Here is a 19,666-nt window from a genome sequence, read left to right as displayed (position 1 = left end):
ACATTAATGTTTCCTTATCTTTCACAAATAAAGTTCTTGTTCCTGGACTGAATAAATTGTTCTGTAGTCTTTGAGATTTTCTATAATATTTGGATACAAAAGGTTTTACTTTTATACATTTCAGGTTGATGATAGATTCTTTTGGAATAAGCACATGATTGAAGATTTGATAAACCTTGGAGTAAGTAATATTCCATATACTTATAGTTCCTTGAGAATTTCAATGAATTAATCTGATAGTGTTGATTCTTGATACCATTTAGTCTAAATATTATTAATGTTTCATGTAACTTATCTTAATTTTATATGACATAAAATTTAGGTTTCTAATAGTACTTCCATTTAAGTAATAAATGGAATTGTTACTGACTTTCAATGACTTTTCCATCTGTGATATCATGCATTCCTCCATGATGCCAGCTTTATTAAGATATGATTTCTCATGCTCCTTGCTAGCTTCGCACAAGGAAACTCAATAGGCAGGCTGGCAGGAAGTTGCTCTTGCTCCCACTGTTTTTTTGCCTGTCCACCCATGTTCATTGTGTTTCTCTGTTTAAGTAAGGAAATACCTTTGAAACAAATGACTCAGTGGCACAATACAAAAAACCCACAAACCTGAAGAGTTAGTCTGTTTCCCCCCCCTTGGGTTTGTCACCATCCATGAAATTATGATGCCTAGATTGGCAAAAAGCATGTTATGAATTTCTTGAAAGAGCATTTCCTAGCAGGTAAATAATGAATAATGAATTCACTGGCAGATATTCACCCCATTCAGATGGATTTATTTTCTGCTGGAAAAATATTTCTTAGTTGCCTTTTGATCTAGATAACACTCCAAAGGTGGCCTGCAACTAAATATACTGCTCAAAAAAAAATTAAAGGGAACACTCAAAGAACACATCCTAGATCTGAATGATTGAACTATTCACATTGAATACTTTGTTCTGTACAAAGTTGAATGTGCTGACAATATGTGAAATTGATTGTCAATCAGTGTTGCTTCCTGTGGACAGTTTGATTTTACAAAAGTTTCATTTACTTGGAGTTATAGTGTGTTGTTTAAGTGTTCCCTTTATTTTTTGAGCAGTATATTTCAAAGCAAACTGAAAAAAAAATCACTTCAAGCAGGAAAAAGTAGATTAAAAAAACAAAGTTGATAACACTTTAAAATTACTTTGTGTAGAATTGTTCAAAGCAAAATACGTTTCCACAGTCCATCTAAAATATAATTTATAAAACTATATGTAACATCTTTTAAGTATCTCAGTTCTAGCTATCCTGTACTAGCCAAATCCTTTTGTAAAATAACAGTTTATGGTATCAAGTCTGGCTGTTAGGTGCAACAAAAGCAACAAGAGTGTCTTTACTCTCTTTCTTTGAAAGATAATCTGTTGAAAAGTATTTAGTTTCAGTCTGTCTCTCTGTTGCCATCATTTGTTCTACAACCTTAGTTGGAAAAGGGATATTGAAGATTCATTATTAATTATCTTAAGTTATTCACAGTTTCCCTTAGAGGAAGAGAAACTTCCAAATACAGTAGTACCTCTACTTAAGAACTTAATTTGTTCCATGACCAGGTTCTTAAGTAGAAACGTTCTTAAGTAGAAGCAATTTTCCCCCTAGGAATCAATGTAAAAGCAAATAATGTGTGCAAACCCATTAGGAAAGAAATAAAAGCTCGGATTTGGGTAGGAAGAGGAGGAGAATAGTCACTGCCGAAGGAAGAAGGTGAGGTGAATCAAAAAAATCCAAAACTTTAAGGCTTAAAAAAAAAAAGAGGGGCTCTGAGGCGGCGAGGAGGAGCACACGACTCCAATATACCCGGTGCGGGGCTGCCTCCCATACACTGCCTCCCATACACTGGTTGCTGCTGCTGCTACCTGCTGCCTCTTCCTTCCCATGCTGAAGGGCTCCCCTCTCCTCTCGCTCATAGCCGGCGCCTTTCCTTCGCTGTGATGACTCCTTGGCTGCCCAGATCGAAGGGAGCATTTCTTTTCTCTGGGCACTGGCAGAGATTTATTCACTGTCCAAGCGCCCAGAGAAAGGAAAATGCTTTGTTCGCTCTGGATTGCCAAAGCCTCCTTAAGCGCCACCGAAAGGCTCCTCTGGCAGCCCAGATGGCCGGGATTAAAGTGGGGATGGCAGGAAACTGGCCGGGCCTTCATGCCGCGCTCAAATTTCCTGGGAAATTTTTCCGGGCTCGAGTTCTTAAGTAGAAAATGGTTCTTAAGTTGAGGCAAAAATAATCTTGAACACCTGGTTCTTATCTAGAAATGTTCTTAAGTAGAGGTACCACTGTAACTCCTTTTTATGACCCTGTAATCCTTCATAAGTATTGATAATTCCCACTAAGTAGAAACTTGATATTCTATCCAGTTTTATTAACTCATATTGGTAGGGTTCAAATGATTGGCAGTCCAAGTGTCCCTGATTTATTTTGAATTGTCTATTAAAATTGTTTTCTTAATTTTTAATTCTTACTTTAAGTTTAGTTATGTAATAAAATTATTATTATTATGCGATAGAACTTCCCACTGTAGTAATAAATGAATGTCCAGAGTTGCTGCAATAGTAAGATTGGATATAATTAAATAAATAAATTAAATTACAGAGCAAAAATTGCTTAGCTATTTTATTGTAATCTATAGTCAGATATATATTAAACAAATGAAAAATTTTAAATAAGAACTTCGTATGCTACTGCTGCGACTATTTCCATTTATTCAAATTTTGGGTTTTATACATTTCATGTATATATGTTTTAATGTCCTGCAGCAATCTGAAGTGGACTTTTGGATTATCCCTATCATCCAGGGATTTGTGCAAATTGAAGAACTTGTAGTTAATTACAATGAAACATCAGATGAGGAGAAAAGCAGCCCTGAAACGCCATCTCAGGAGCCTGTTTGTGTAGATTACATTCATCCAAGTTTTCTTGTGGCACTTATCTCACGGAGAAGCCGTCACAGAGCAGGTAAGTTTATTCAGTACAGTCATAGAAACTAAAAAGTTTTAGTGATATTTTTTATGGAAACAAGCACTTAAATCCCATTTGCATTTCTATATAGAAATTAAAATACTCGCCATAAGAAATTAAAAGGCTGTCGGCAACACTTGAAAAATTGGACAAGACTTTCAGACAATATCCCTTCTATCCCATATATTCAGAGAGCAGGACTTATTTCCTTTCTTTGTGGGATGAGGGTAGAATGAAGGGGATGTTCATGCTAAGGATATTATAAGCTTGCCTAGGTTGTAATGAATTTCACCAGTTATGGTAATTATGCAGTGCATGTATTGAAGGCATTTTTTTCCTGTTATTCATCTGTAAATCAGTTCTGTCCTATAAGAGAAAGATAAGTACAGTAGTAGCTCGTGATACGAAGGCCTTGTCATATGAACTTTTCGAGATACAAACCTGGGCTTCGGAATTTTTTTGCCTCTTCTTATGAACTTTTTTCGCCTTACAAACCCGCCGCCGGCGCTGGGATGCCCCACCTCCGGACTTCCGTTGCAAGCGAAGCACCTGTTTTTGCGATCCTGGGATTCCCCTGAGGGAAACCCCACCTCTCAGGATCGCAAATACGGGCGCTCTGCTGGGCGCCGCCGCCCAGCTGTCACCTTTTGAAACAGCCAGGGCGCTTCTCGGCGTTCTCCTGAACACTGAACCCGGAAGTTCGGCAAAAGTTAGGGTTTGGGTTCGGGAGAACGCCGAGAAGCGCCGCCCCCCGTCTGTTACCTTCTGAAACAGTCGGGGGGCTTCTTGGCGTACTCCCAAATAACGAACTCGGAAGTTCGGCAAAAGTTCAGGTTCGGCGTTTGGGTTCAGGAAAATGCCGAGAATGCCACCGCCCGGCTGTCACCTTCGCAGAACAGCCGTGGAGCTGCTGGCCGGTTGGGAGGCTCAAACGGAGGTGGGGAATCCCAATAGGGAATTCCAGGGGCGGAGCTTTCACGTCACGGAGACTTCCTTCCTGGCCGGCCAAAATGTGGACTCGGTGGGGCTTCTCAGGGTTCTCCCAAACTCGAACCCGAACTTTTGCCGAACTTTTCGGGTTTGGCATTCAGGAGAATGTCGAGAAGTGCCCGGCTATTTTAGAAGGTGACAGCCGGGTGGCGACACTCAGCGGAGCGCTGTTTTTGAGATTTTTTTTTTGGGGGGGGGAGGCTTGCACGCATTAATTGGTTTTCCATTGTTTTCTATGGGTAACATTGTTTTGTCTTACAAACTTTTCACCTTATGAACCTCCTCCCGGAACCAATTAAGTTCGTAAGACAAGGTATCACTGTACTAAATTTCTCCTTGTCCATATTTTCTATACTTCTATTACAATCCACCCTTAGAAATTTTCATCAAGATAACGAGTCCCAGATATTCTAAGCCTTTGGTCATACGAAAGCTGTTTGAATCCCATGATCATATTGGGTCTGCAGTTTCTTGAATTGTATTGTCTCATAAATGCTAATATTATTTGAGATACTTTAACGAGGAATTTTATGAAAGACTTTTGGAAATGCAATATTAAGTAGCTAGGGTGCTAAATGAACAAATCTTATATGAGATATTAATATGCAAATTCAATCTCTTTTCTGAAATTATTTTGTTTTTTCCCCACTAGGAATGCGTTACAAACGAAGAGGAGTGGATAAAAATGGGAATGTAGCAAATTATGTAGAGACTGAACAGTTGATCCATGTTCATAATCACACACTATCTTTTATTCAGACAAGAGGCTCGGTGCCTGTTTTCTGGAGTCAGGTTGGTTATAGATACAACCCACGGCCACGTCTTGATAAGTGTAAGTATTCATATGATATCTATAAATGCAATTACAACATTACTCAGTCATCTTTCAAATTAGTGTGGTGACTTTGATCACAAAGTGATTTTTAAAAACTATTTTCTGTTTATGTCTCCCTAATGTACTTAGACTGTCATTGTCATCTTCATGGTTATTTTTATATCAATTTAATACATGTTAAATAAATATTTTCTTGGGGTTTTTTAATTTAAAAAGCCAACTGTATTTGATAGAAATACTATAACTTGAATTTGAATTTAGTTGAAGGTTTTACAAATATTTAACTTTATTTTCTCTAGCAAATTCTTAGAATGACATGGTATCCCAAGTAAATGCGCATCTATGTATATTTTTATTTATATCTGTAAGTGTACATATTTATAGGCTTCATATTTTTCCAGAGAAGAAACCTTAACTACTACTTAACATAGTCATATCTTCTAGTAGTTTTCTTTCCTTTCTGACAGGATATGAATAGGTTTAAAAGGCACTATTTTGGTAATATATTGTCTTCACCCACTTTTGTCAGAAAATTCCTATTTAGCAATTAAACATAGAAACATAGAAGACTGACGGCAGAAAAAGACCCCATGGTCCATCTAGTCTGCCCTTTTACTATTTCCTGTATTTTATCTTACAATGGATATATGTTTATCCCAGGCATGTTTAAATTCGGTTACTGTGGATTTACCAACCACGTCTGCTGGAAGTTTGTTCCAAGGATCTACTACTCTTTCAGTAAAATAATACTTTCTCATGTTGCCTTTGATCTTTCCCCCAACTAACTTCAGATTGTGTCCCCTTGTTCTTGTGTTCACTTTCCTGTTAAAAACACTTCCCTCCTGAACCCTATTTAACCCTTTAACATATTTAAATGTTTCGATCATGTCCCCCCTTTTCCTTCTGTCTTCCAGACTATACAGATTGAGTTCATTAAGTCTTTCCTGATACGTTTTATACTTCAGACCTTCCACCATTCTTGTAGCCCGTCTTTGGACCCGTTCAATTTTGTCAATATCTTTTTGTAGGTGAGGTCTCCAGAACTGAACACAGTACTCCAAATGTGGTCTCACCAGCGCTCTATATAAGGGGATCACAATCTCCCTCTTCCTGCTTGTTATACCTCTAGCTATGCAGCCAAGCATCCTACTTGCCTTTCCTACTGCCCGACCACACTGCTCACCCATTTTGAGACTGTCAGAAATCACTACCCCTAAATCCTTCTCTTCTGAAGTTTTTGCTAACACAGAACTGCCAATGCAATACTCAGATTTAGGATTCCTTTTCCCCAAGTGCATTATTTTACATTTGGAAACATTAAACTGCAGTTTCCATTGCTTTGACCATTTATCTAGTAACGCTAAATCATTTACCATATTACAGACCCCTCCAGGAATATCAACCCTATTGCACACTTTAGAGTCATCGGCAAATAGGCAAACCTTCCCTACCAAACCTTCCCCTATGTCACTCACAAACATATTAAAAAGAATAGGACCCAGAACAGACCCTTGTGGCACACCGCTTGTAACCTGTCTCTGCTCAGAATACTCGCCATTAACAATAACTCTCTGATGTCTATGCTTCAGCCAGCTTGAAATCCACTGAACTATCCAGGGATTAAGTCCAATCTTCACTAATTTATCTATCAGCTTTTTATGTGGAACCGTATCAAAGGCTTTGCTGAAGTCCAGATAGGCAATATCCACGGCACCACCTTGATCCAACACCTTTGTGACATAGTCAAAGAACTCAATGAGATTAGTCTGACACGATTTGCCTTCAGTAAAGCCATGCTGATTTGGGTCCAATAAGTTATTGTTTTTTAGATGCTGATTTATCCTCTTTTTGAGTAGAGTCTCCATCATTTTAACTACAACTGATGTCAAGCTAACTGGCCTGTAGTTTCCAGCTTCTTCTCTACTGCCCTTCTTGTGGATAGGCACAACACTGGCCATTCTCCAATCCTCAGGAACATCTCCTGTTAACAGGGATTGGTTAAATAAATCAGTCAGGGGGGTAGCAATGACAGATCTGAGTTCTTTAAGAACTCTGGGATGGATGCCATCTGGACCCATTGCCTTATTTATCTTTAATCTTTCAAGTTCTTCTAAGACATCGGCTTCTAAGATCACTGGAGCTGAATCCGTACAGCTGGAAGCAATGCTATATCCCTCTATAGTATTATTTTGTAAGGTGTCCTTTGAGAAAACTGAACAGAAGTAGCTATTGAAATGGTCAGCGATCTCCTTATTCCCATTAATGCATGTATTATTCCCGGTACTAAGCTTTGTGATGCTGCAGTTTTTCTTCTTCCTATCACTAATATATCTGAAGAAGGTTTTATCCCCCTTCTTTACAGATTTTGCTATTTCTTCCTCTTTTGAGGCTTTAGCAGCATATATTATCTGTTTCGCCTCCTTCTGTCTCATTTTATACACCTCTCTATCAGCTATACTTCCAGACTCTTTATACCTCCTATAGGCAGCCTTTTTTTCATTGACTATAGCCCTTACATCATTGCTAAACCATAGCGGTTTCTTCTTCCTTTTACCTTTAGTTACTTGCTTTACATAAAGTCTTGTGGCTTTTAAGATGGCCTTTTTTAATACAGTCCACTGGGTGCTCGCTCCTGCCATTTTATCCCTCCCCTTTAATTCATTATTTAAATATTCCCCCATTGCATTAAAATTTGTTTTTCTGAAATCCAATACTTTGGTTGCAGTATAGGATTGCTCACAATCAGTTTTTACATCAAACCACAAACATAGATGGTCGCTGCAACCTAAATTTTCTCCCACCTTGACCTCTGAAACCCGATTCCCATTTGTAAAAACTAAATCTAGAATATTCTCCCCTCTAGTTGGTGTCTTAACTAGCTGTGCCATAGCTGCTCCTGTAAAGGCCTCTACTATATTCTTACTTTTGCATGTAAGGGCACTGGGGATATTCCAGTCAACATCAGGCATGTTGAAATCACCCATAACCACAATATCTCCCTTTACTGCCATTAGGGTAATCTCATCCACCATCTTGTTGTCATGTTCCTCAGATTGCCCTGGAGGCCTATAGATCACCCCAATTCTAATGACAGAACCGTCTTTATTTTGCATGCAAATCCAGAGGGTCTCCAGATCTTTACATGTATTTTGAATTAGTATTGTTTTTAGACTTTCTTTAACATAAATGGCTACTCCACCTCCCCTTCTCTCTATTCTATCCTTCCTGGATATGACCTGTCCTTTCCTCATTTCTCATCCCTCATCCCTCAAACAAGCGGTAGTGAGAATGGAATGGAAAGGAAAGAAAAACTGGTAGTTTTTTAAAGCCCCAATTTACAGAAAACCTTATCTGCTTGTTCTGACTATCCAACTTTGCTGCCATCCTCTTTTCAAATACAGTGATCCCTTGATTTTCATGTGGGATGCGTTCCGAGACCGCCCGCAAAAGTCGAATTTCCGCGAAGTAGAGATGCGGAAGTAAATACACTATTTTTGGCTATGAACAGTATCACAAACCTTCCCTTAACACTTTAAACCCCTAAATTGCAATTTCCCATTCCCTTAGCAATCATTTAGATTATTACTCACCCTGTTTATTTATTAAAGTTTATTTAAAAAAATATTTATTAAAGGCAGATGAAAGTTTGGTGATGACATATGACGTCATCGGGTGGGAAAAACCATGGTATAGGGAAAAAACCCGCGAAGTATTTTTTAATTAATATTTTTGAAAAACCGTGGTATAGATGTTCCGTGAAGTTCGAGCCCGCGAAAATCGAGGGAACATTGTACCCCTCTTCTGTCTCAACGCCACCATGCTATATCCATTTCTTCAATCTTATTCAACAGCCAGTATGGTATATTAGTCAAGGCAACAGGCTAGAAAGAGGAGATTTTTTTTCTCTACAATATTATTATTATTATTATTATTATTATTATTATTATTATTATTATTATTTATTAGATTTGTATGCCGCCCCTCTCCGTAGACTCGGGGCAGCTCACAACAATAACAAGAACAATGTAAAAAACAAATCTAATAATTTAAAAAACACTAAAAACCCCATTATTAAAAGCAAACACACACACAAACATTCCATGTATAAACTGTATAGGGCCGGGGGAGATGTGTCAGTTCCCCCATGCCTGACGACAGAGATGGGTCTTAAGAACTTTACGAAAGGCAAGGAGGGTGGGGGCAACTCTGATATCTGGGGGGAGTTGGTTCCAATAACAACTGTCCAAAGTCATCAATAAGCTCACATGACTTAGAGTGGACTTGTACTTGTGTTTCTCCTAGTCTAACATCTCATCTTCTATATTACAGTTGGGATTATTAATTATTACTCAATTAATCTGAACTATAAGAATGCTTGTTGTATTGATTTTATTTGACATACTATTCTTGAAATGTTATAAAGGAAATAGACTATTAGTGTAATTTCATGCAGTATAGTTAAATCTGGAATTGAAATTTGATGGTTGCTTGTTAAGATATGTCAGCGTGTAACTTGCTATTTTGGAATAGTATTGAAATGTGTTGAAAGATTGAATCTGAATTACATCCTGTCATTGAATATTGCATTACCATCCTCTTTTCCATTAACCTTTAGAATAATTACTACTGTAATTTTTTGCATGAAGATCATTTGAAGATCCTATTTATCTCAAGTAACTTTGGGTGGATAGAGTTACAGTCAATCCTCCACAAAAATAAATTAATAATTGACAGCCAAAATGAAAACAATAATAAAATAAATTATATGTAGATATATAGTACAAATATTTCAATAAAATTAATAGAATTTCAAGTCTGGGAACCAGCCATTTCTTCAGGACCTTGTGAAAGGCCAACAGGTTTTAACATAGATATAAGACCTTGCTGAGTTTAATTTTTAAAAATTTTCTTGTGTATTGCAAAGATGAAATTGCAGATTTGTTTTAGAGGATTAGAGATAGTGATTTAATGCCTCTGGTTTTTACTAACCAACTGGTGGTGAAGATGGATTTTATCAAGTGTTTGAAAGGGACCAATGTAGTAATGTAAGATCTTTCATGATTCTCCAATGATAGCAGGACATTATTTGCGCTCTTGGAAGAAAAATTTTTTTCTCTCTCTAACATTAATGGTATGAAATCAAACAAGCCCTGTCAATGTCACTTTTTGGGTGATAATATTGAGTGAGCTTAATCATTTGGAAATTTTGCTTTTGGGGAGGAAGATGAAGTTAAGAGCCAAAATGGCTGCATTAAGCTTTTCAAATGTTTAAGGTAATCATTTCACTCCTTAAACTCTGAAACTGCCTTTCCAAATGTGTCCTGGTCCTGTCCAGTGTTTGAATTGTGGCTGTTGATATACCTCTGCCATGAAGACTTTTGAAAGGATATTTGTATTGGGTCAGAAAGCCAAATCAACTTGCCAGCCTGCTGGGATGCTACTGAGGTCTCTTTCTGATACTATTTTAAAAAGAGAGAGGAAAAAAAATAGCTTTACCACGATGTAGTCATTTTGCTGAATTTTGGCACTATGTAATTGCTGTCAAGTGGTTTAACAGTTGTAATTGATGTATTCAAATGGCATGCTGCCCATAGTCTCATAAAGATGTATACACACATATAGACCAGCATTTTTTTAAAAAAACTGTAGATAAAAAGGTATAGCTACAAAAAGATATTCTATTATTTATTTTCTGACTTGCATTGCTTAATGATTATTTGTAAAAGTTATTGCATTGAATTCTAGAATCAATAATAATTTAAAAAAATATTTTAATTACATCTCTAATTCAGTCCAATGATATGCTGTTCCAATCTAATATTGCTGCTTTCCGTAGAAACATCTTAAAGGAGCAGTCAACCAATATACTTTCTTTTATAGGTGAAAAGGAAACTGTTACTTACTTCTGTGCACATTTTGAAGAACAGTTAAACATTTATAAAAAACAGGTGGGTTTCAGCAGCTTATGAGATCCATGTCAAACTACTGATAGTTTTGCAATTTTATACATTACAGGTAGTAGTACTCAGTTTACAACCATTCATTTAACAACAGTTCAAAGTTCCTGTAGTCTCAGAAAAGTGACTTACGACTTGTCTTCCAAGTTACAAATGTCGCATTGTTAACTTGATCATAGTTTGGGTGCTTGGCAACCAGCTGGCATTTATGATAGTTGCAGAGATTTCCAGTCTCATGATTGTGATTTGCGGCCTTCTGAGTCAGCTTCCAAAAAGTGCAGTCAGTTGGGGAAGATTCACTTAATAACTGTGTGATTAGGGTATTGTTAATTATTTGCTTAACAACCTCAGAAAAATTGGTCATGATTTTGGGGAGGCAGGGAATATTGTAGATTCCATTCCCGAGGGAGATGCACCTGGTGGAACCCAGAAGAATGGCCTTCTCTGTGGTGGCTCCCTCTCTCTGGAACTTCATTCCCCCAGATATTAGAATGGTTCCCACTCTAATGCTTTTCCAGAAGGCGCTGAAGACCTGGTTCTGCCAGTGGACCTGGGGAATCCAGAGCGGGATGGAGCCCATTAAATGGCTCGTGCTGTCACTAGGGGAGGGGTTGGGGATGACTTTATTATATTAACTTGATTCTTTTGATTAGTTTTATTGTTTTAAATGTGGTTTTATATTCTGTAAGCCACCTTAAGTTGCCATGGGTCAATAAGCAGTAATATAAATTAAACAAACAAACAAACAAACAAACAAACAAACAAACAAACAATAACTTGTTTAATGACCACATCACTTAAGTAACCAAATATTCAGTCCCAAATGAGGTCATAAGTCAAGGACTAACTATGCTGTACTTTTAATGTTTTGGAAACAAGGAAAGATTTTAGCAATATCTACTAACTATTTTGTGAATTATAAAAAAATTGCTTACCCAATAATTCTGGGTTGTCTCTAATGGTGGCTTTTTTGTTAGTGAAAAACATTTTCGGAGAGGGGCGGCAAATCAAATCAAATAATAAACAAACAAACAAACAAACAAACAAACAAACAAACATTGAGTGAAGCATTTAGTGCATTTCTTCTGACTGATATAAAATGTGAGATTAAATATAATGGTTTTTAGCACTGGTGAAGCTTTTAATTTTCATTGACTGAATGCTTCTTAGCAGTCATTTAGAAAACTAGCCCTTAAAAATTAAAATAACAACCACTTCTCCTGTATTTCCAAGTGGAATTAAGACATGCAGGTTCATATTTTAAAACATGTTTTTAAATTTTTCTATCTTTAAACAGATTATCATTAACCTAGTGGATCAGACTGGACGAGAAAAAATTATTGGTGATGCTTACCTTAAACAAGTTTTATTGTATAATAATCCAAGCCTTACATATGTTTCATTTGATTTCCATGAACATTGGTAAGACCTTAACCTAACAAATATTGGAATATACAGTCTATTGTTATAGTTGATATTATGTGATACATGATATAAGTTTTCCATAGCTAAGATATGGGGGTTTCCCATAAGAGTTTTCATGGATGAAAGATTACAAGGCTTTTGTAACCTTTCATTTTCTAAAAATATGTGCCTTAATCAATGCATTTTCTTATGTGTGTGCATGTATATACTGTATATATTAAAATTAGGGTGTAACAGTCTGTTTTGATTAATTATAGATTATTTGGTAGATTGTAAAAAAAGGAGAAAAAAACTTGAGGATTTTTTTCAGAATCCGTTTAATAAACAGAATATTTTTTTAGTACAATAAAAATTTACAGCAAATTGTGCCTTCTTTATACTTTTTAGCCGTGGAATGAAGTTTGAAAATGTTCAAACCCTTACGGATGCTATTTCTGACATAATCACCGATGTAAAGTGGTGCTGGTAGGTATCCTTTGTGGCTTGGATCAGGAATGAGGAGAAGGCTTGGCGAGTACAAAGCAAGATGCATCTCCAAAACAATTCAGAGCTTTCTGTTTTCCATGGAAATGAGAGATTCTGCAAACAGAGATACGTTGGGCATTGATATGATTAACAGTATGAGTAACTCATGCTGTATATAAGCACAAAAATATTTTATTTTGTACAGTTAGAGTGTGAATATATACAGTGATACTGACTCATCATTGATTGATTCTGGGAGATATGATGAAAACCAAAAACAATGACTACCAAATAAATTTATCCCCCCCCCCAAAAAATGTAATGAGTCATAAAGCAGATGACATCGACAAGTTCTAACTTGTGCGTTGAGTACCAAACAATGAGTACCAATGTGTTGCATGCCAAACTCAATGAGTTTCAAAGCAGTTTAGTACATCTTTGTGTGTGCGCACGTGTGTACGTGCATGCACCCAGCAGACTGAGGCCCTCCCGACAGAGGCTGCTGGAGCTCCGGTAGACTGTTGCTGCCTGCGGCCTGGTAGTCTGGTCCCTGGCTATTGCAATTAACCACTCACAAGCCCAGAATTAAGTCAAACACAAACGACAGAAAGGCAGTTGAATCCAGAAAGTCTCTTTTATGTACAGAGGCTAAACGCCTGCTTGAATGCAAGACCAATTACAGTTTTACGAGTCCCAAAAGGTTAGAGTTACTCACACCAAAGGTTCACTTGACACGCTTAAGCTTGTGCCAGAGCCAAGGAGTGATTTATGAGTCAATAAAGGCAGAGTTCCACATTCAAATCCGCAGACTTTTCCTGCTTGAGTGTCTCAGACTTCATAGAAATCCAAAACAGAATGCAAACCACGCTGCACAATCTTCTTTCTTCCAAAACCACCAACGATAAATGCCCACGCCCAGCACTCCAACCTTCCCTTTTTTATTAGGGTTTCAACCACATAATTAACCTCTGAACAGCTGCACTCCATTATCTGTTTTTACGCCTGTGCAGCTGTTCCTGCCTTCCTAAAATTCCTGCGCATGCGGGGATTCAAGATAGGGTTATTCATGACGTCCTCCCCTTCTGAGTCTGAGGACTCTCTAGCTGGAGGGCTAGCTGGTGGGCTGGCTGCATCCATTCCCCTGTCTGTCTCTTCCCCCGCACTTCCTCTTCCTGGGATTCGGTTTCACTGTCTAAGGTATCTTGTTGCAAACCAGACTGGCCTTCTATAAACAGATGACTCCCATTGTTCCACATCAAAATTCCCAGCTACAGGAGCTGGCCTGGAGCCAACCACAACACTATCCCTCGTGCATGTCCTCAGGCCCCCACACTGGAACCAAGGCGATGGCAGAGGTTCCCAACGTAAGCTCGTGGCCTCTGCACCAGGACCCCATTCCGTGCTCTTCGCAAGCAGCGCCCGGGTTGCCCAGTGTATATACTGTATGTATGTGTAGAAAAGAGGCATTTTTTAAAAAAAAGTTTTTTAATTTTATGTCGCTTTTTTGGAAGGGTGGACCAAGCTGGTGTAATTTGTAAACAGGAAGGAATTTTCCGTGTTAACTGCATGGATTGTCTGGATCGAACCAACGTTGTTCAAGCAGCAATTGCTCGTGCCATTATGGAACAGCAGGTACAACAATGTAAACTATAGTGATTGCCCTTAAAGAAAACACTAGTATAGAGATTTGGAAAAGTTGCTTCCAAATAATTCATATAGAAGAGCTAAATTTACTGAAGAAAAAAGCTACAGTAATGCCGAAATTTGTTTTCTAGAAATTTGTTTTTTAGATAATGCTAAAATTCAAAATTTAAATGTACCTTTACACTGGCGCTTTTTAGTAAAATGATTTAAAATGCCTTTTTTGATTTTAACCTGGTCATGCAAATTAAGTACAAAGTCATAAGTTCCTGTTAAAGAGGAAAACAAATAAGGAACTTGAGTGAATACTCATTTTCAGTAGCAGGATCTTATTATTTCTAGAAAATAGTATAATTAGCATTATTTGGGAGATTTTATTTAAAAATTGTTACAACACAGAAAGCTTTCCCCCATTTGGTGTTCTCTGTATGTATTAAACGATAAATTTTATTATATTGGATTAGTGAAGACTGGTTGGAAGTTTTCATTATTTTATTTTTCATTTTGTACTTTTCAGTAAAACAAATGACCATTAATAATAAATACATTTAATTTTCAGCTAAAAAAATTAGGTGTGATGCCCCCAGAACAAGCATTGCCAGTGAAGTGCAATAGAATTTATCAGATCATATGGGCTAACAATGGCGATGCCATAAGCAGACAATATGCTGGAACAGCAGCTTTAAAGGTAATTTTTAAAAAAATATATAAGGAAAAGGAAAGAACATTCTTCAGGAAAAAGTATGTTGTGTTATACTTTGAAGTCATTGTCCATAATATCATTGATAATATCATAATATCAATAATGTCCATATAATTGAGATCCATTGGATTCTGCATGTCCTTCTTATTGCTAAAAGAGTAGTTTTTCAAAATTATAAAAATAAATATATGGCCCTTATTCAGCGGATTGAAATTATGGTTTATGGTAGACACTGCTTGTGGATTATTACAATAAAATAATGCCCATCCTTTATTGAAACTGTTGTGTTTCATGCATGTGTGGATAAAAGACTCAACCCTGCATGTACCTCACATCAGATTAGACAAATTGTTCTGCACAATTTCAGTTCAGTATTTATAATTTTTGTTATTTTCTTTTGCTAAAGTTTTTTTGCTCATTTTATTACATGAAAGCAAAATGAGTCATGCCAAAGTCATTAAGAATATAGAAGGGCTGTGTATATACATTACCCAAAAGCAGAAATATGGTTTATTAATTCCCTTGGCTTGGTTTCCTAAAATGCTAAACAAAAATCAAACAAACTACAATGTGATTTAGCATTCTATATTAATTTTATAAATATGTCTTCATTCTTATATTGACTGTGCTTAATCTATTTACCAGATTTATTCATTTTTCCTTGTTTGCATACTATATTGAGCATGGAATATGTTCTGATGACTATACGTGCAAACACATCATAATTGTTCATTCTAGGGCAGTGATGGTGAACCTATGGCATGTGGGCCACAGGTGGCACGCAGAGGCATATTGGAGGGCACGAGAGGCATTGCCCTATGTCAGCTTCAGTGTGCATGTACACACTGACCAGCTGATTTTTGGTCTTGGGAAAGGCTGTTTTGCACTCCGGAGGCTTCAGGGAAGCTTCCTGAAGCCCCAGAGTGTGAAAAACGCCCCAACAGGCAAACCAGAAGCTTCCCTGAAGCCTTAATAAATCCTTAAGGGGTGACTTGATCGAAGTGTATAAAATCATGCATGGGATAGAAAAGGTGGATAGGAAAAAATTATTTTCTCTATCATTCAATACTAGGACGAGGGGGCACTCCCTAAAGCTCATAGGTAAAAAAGTGAGGACAAATAAAGGGAAATATTTCTTCACCCTGGGGGTCATTGGTTTATGGAATTCACTTCCAGAAGAGGTCGTGACAGCTGTCAACCTTGATAGTTTCAAGGCAGGATTAGACAGATTCATGGATGCCAAATGTATTGGTGGTTATTGAAACGGATGTCTATGTGCTGCCTCTATGTTGGGTGAGGCAGGCAGGATTCCCTTGAGTACCATTTACTGGGGGTCAAGGGAAAGGGAGGGTTTTGCCATCTCTTTCTGCTCAAGATCCCCATGTACAATTGGTGGGCCACTGTGTGACACAGAATGCTGGACTCGATGGGCTTTGGCCTGATTCAGCATGGCTCTTCTTATGTTCTTATGTTCTCTGGAGTGGGAAAAACAGCACAATGGGCAAACAGGAAGTCTGTTTTTCTGAACTCCAGTTTGCCCCTTTTTTCACCATCCCAGGCTTCAGTGAGGCCTGTGTGCATGCCTGGAGGCGGGGAACAGGTTTGTACGCATGCGTAGGAGATAGCGTGGGGGCATGAGAGGGGAGGAGGGAATGGATGTGGGTGTGTACACATGTGCTAGGGCCTTTTGGCACACAAACCAAAAATGTTCGCCATCACTGTTCTAATTTGCAATCTCTTGTTCTTAAATGGCCTGCATAAGTGTATTGTGTTAATATAGCCACTGTGCATTTATGGTTTACATTGATTATTTGAGAACTTGGGGGGTGGGTATATATATTTGGGTTTGAAGAACCTTAATACATTCCTTTCCAGCCCTAACTTTTGTTAACAAAGCAACACAATTTGAGGAATGTTTTGGAGGCCAAAAATTGAAGCTGCAAAGTTATCCAATATTGAAAGTAGAATTGTTTTCTAAGTGGTATATAAATTGCACACTGAATATTCAGAGATACATTATGTATAATAGGGTGACTTCACAAGGACTGGTGAAAGGAAGCTGGCAGGAGTTATGAAAGATGGTGTTAACTCTGCAAATAGATACTACTTGAACCGCTTCAGAGATGCTTATAGACAAGCAGTCATAGGTAAGACACTTGCCTCAATTTTTACACCAAATAGATAAAAGTATTTGTATTATTTATGAATGAACAAAGCACTGGGGTGTATTCCTCATCATTCCTAGTTGGCCCTTCATGCTTGTAGAAATGACTGAGAAAATCTTTTTTCTTCATTTCACTTCCTTGTTCAGAAAGCAGTAAATCAGCGATCTTGATATTCACGTATATGCATGTATCATATGTTATTTGAATATAATTTTGATTGGCTCATTGTTAGCTGATTCTTTTTGAAATATTAAAACGAATCCATTCTAATATTAGCATATTTATTTTTAAGTTGCATTGATACTATTTCCTCCCCCAAAATATGGCTAAAATGAGGTTATAACTATACCCCAGATTTTCTCTAATTATGTCCAAGTTATGATTTGGAGCATAGATGAGTTCTAACTTATCTCGCTGCCTGTTTGCTTCTTCCTATGCCTTGTGGGCATGTGCAACGCTGAAAAAATTAAAATAAAATAAAAATTTTAAAAGCTGAAAACAAGATGGCATATGCGTCGCCAGAGACTTGGCTTCTGTGCCTGTGCAGAACACACACACACCCCCGGGGGAAAAAAATGAAAAAAAGATGGCAGTGTCCATGGACTGTCACCAACCAAACCGGTTCTGTGACATCATCATGATGTTACCAATGGGTTGCTACCGGTTTGGGTGAACTGGTCCGAACAGCGAGGAACCCACTGTTTTATCTGGGGTAGAATTTTATACTCTCTGATTTGGAGGTTAGAAAAACACAACAAATGGTGAGGAATCAGCCTATCTCCCTTCATCAACAATTAAGGATTATTTTCCATTATATTGAATATTTAAAACTGAAATTTCATGGTGCAACTGTTTTCTGTGCTTCACTTTCATTTAATCATTGTATGCACTCTGTGTTTGTCTAGATTTAATGCAGGGTAATCCTGTGACAGAAGATCTCTATTCCATATTTACCAAAGAAAAAGAGCATGAAGCCATGCACAAGGAACATTTGAGGACTCATCAGGAATTGATTAGCCAATTATTGCAGAGTTACATGAAATTGCTTTTACCAGATGATGAAAAATTTCATGGTGGTTGGGCACTAATTGACTGTGACCCCAGGTATGCAGAGTCTAAGATTTATTTATTTATTGCTTACTCTAGTTGCTTAGCATAAAATATTCAAAGGATTAATTCTGTGTTGCTGGGGGAGTACTGTGTCTTTAGATTTAATAAATGGTATTCAGGAAAGCATATTTGCTAGGAAAAATTTTCTTGCTTACTTTAAGGTCCATGTTTGGTGCCAGAGAAAGTACTCTACCCCCTCATATTTTCTAAGCTTCAGATTTTATTGTTTTTGGTTCTGCTGTTAGTGGTTTTTACGCAGGTCTTTAATCACTTTGTTTTTCATTGTGTGATTTAGCATTCATGAATATTAGTTTCAAAAATGAAATAAAATCATTATAATACTACAGCCTTTTTAACTATTTACACATATCATGATTGCAACTCCTTGGGTTTAGCTGATGCTAGCAGAATAATAACTTGTATTGCATTTAGTTAATGAAGGATAATATAATTAAGGGCATTTACTCTCTAAAGGACATCAACATTAGGAAAGTAGTTCTTCAGCAGGTAAAGGAGAAGTTGAACAGTGGGAAGTGAATCCAGTGGGTGGAATGTGCTTAGAACAGGAATCTCAGAATGTGGGTAGGGGGCCAAGCCTCTTCCTACTTGGCTCAGGAATCAGGGACTGTGTTTATAATTTATTAATACAGTGATCCCTCGTCACTTTGTGGTTCACCGTTCACGGCTTCGGTGCATCACGGGGTTTTTTTCTTTCTCCCCCCACACAGTCTCTCACTTCCACCCTCTCTCTTTACCTCTTGTCTCTCTGCTTTCGTCTCTCTTGGGGAATCCTCGCCAGGGGCTCCCAGTGGCTTCGCACTGTCTCTTCGAGGACAGTGGTGGCACCCACACCGGGGGCCTGGGGCATGGACATGATGTTCCTGGCGCTGCTGCTCCCCAAAGGGAAGCCGCTGGAGCCCCCTCAGCAGTTGCTGCTGCCACTAGGACTGGCGAACTCAGCGGCGTGCCTGCCTTGTCCCTGCCAAAGCGACACTTTGCTGCTGGGTGCGGAGCGGAGCCTCTGTGAGCCCCTGGTGAGGATTCCCCAAGAGAGAGAGAAAGAGAGACGAAGGGAGAGACTAAATGTAAAGGGGAGGGGGGATGAGGGACAATGTGTGTGGGAGAGAGAGAAAAAAATCCTATTTCGCGGATTTTCGTTTATCGCGGGTGGGCCTGGAAAGGAACACCAGCGATAAACGAGGGATCACTGTACATGTTTCCATCCTAACTACGAAATAGAAAAATCTTTTAAAAATGTTTTATGAGATTTATTCGTCAATATTTTTGTTACTACTATCTTTTTATTTTAGCCTTATTGATGCTACTCATAGAGATGTGGATGTTCTTCTTCTACTTTCTAACTCTGCATACTATGTAGCCTAGTAAGTATTCATTTTT

At 37.9% G+C, this 19,666-nt stretch overlaps 1 protein-coding gene across 1 annotated transcript in view; it reads left to right on the top strand.

The window, feature by feature from the left end:
- The window catches only part of INPP5F (inositol polyphosphate-5-phosphatase F), a 48,361-nt gene that overhangs the window by 21,429 nt on the left and 7,266 nt on the right, over positions 1 to 19,666 (top strand). The window contains exons 6-16 of the mRNA XM_070752595.1: positions 125 to 181; positions 2,776 to 2,974; positions 4,620 to 4,799; positions 10,683 to 10,750; positions 12,057 to 12,181; positions 12,572 to 12,649; positions 14,161 to 14,281; positions 14,850 to 14,978; positions 17,023 to 17,140; positions 18,064 to 18,262; positions 19,579 to 19,650. Of these exons, the coding sequence (XP_070608696.1) occupies positions 125 to 181; positions 2,776 to 2,974; positions 4,620 to 4,799; positions 10,683 to 10,750; positions 12,057 to 12,181; positions 12,572 to 12,649; positions 14,161 to 14,281; positions 14,850 to 14,978; positions 17,023 to 17,140; positions 18,064 to 18,262; positions 19,579 to 19,650 (1,346 nt within the window). The remainder of the gene's footprint in view (positions 1 to 124; positions 182 to 2,775; positions 2,975 to 4,619; positions 4,800 to 10,682; positions 10,751 to 12,056; positions 12,182 to 12,571; positions 12,650 to 14,160; positions 14,282 to 14,849; positions 14,979 to 17,022; positions 17,141 to 18,063; positions 18,263 to 19,578; positions 19,651 to 19,666) is intronic.

The sequence above is a fragment of the Erythrolamprus reginae genome, chromosome 5 (assembly GCF_031021105.1).
Source record: "Erythrolamprus reginae isolate rEryReg1 chromosome 5, rEryReg1.hap1, whole genome shotgun sequence".
Lineage (NCBI taxonomy): Eukaryota > Metazoa > Chordata > Lepidosauria > Squamata > Dipsadidae > Erythrolamprus > Erythrolamprus reginae.
This window is presented reverse-complemented; position numbering and strand designations above follow the sequence as displayed.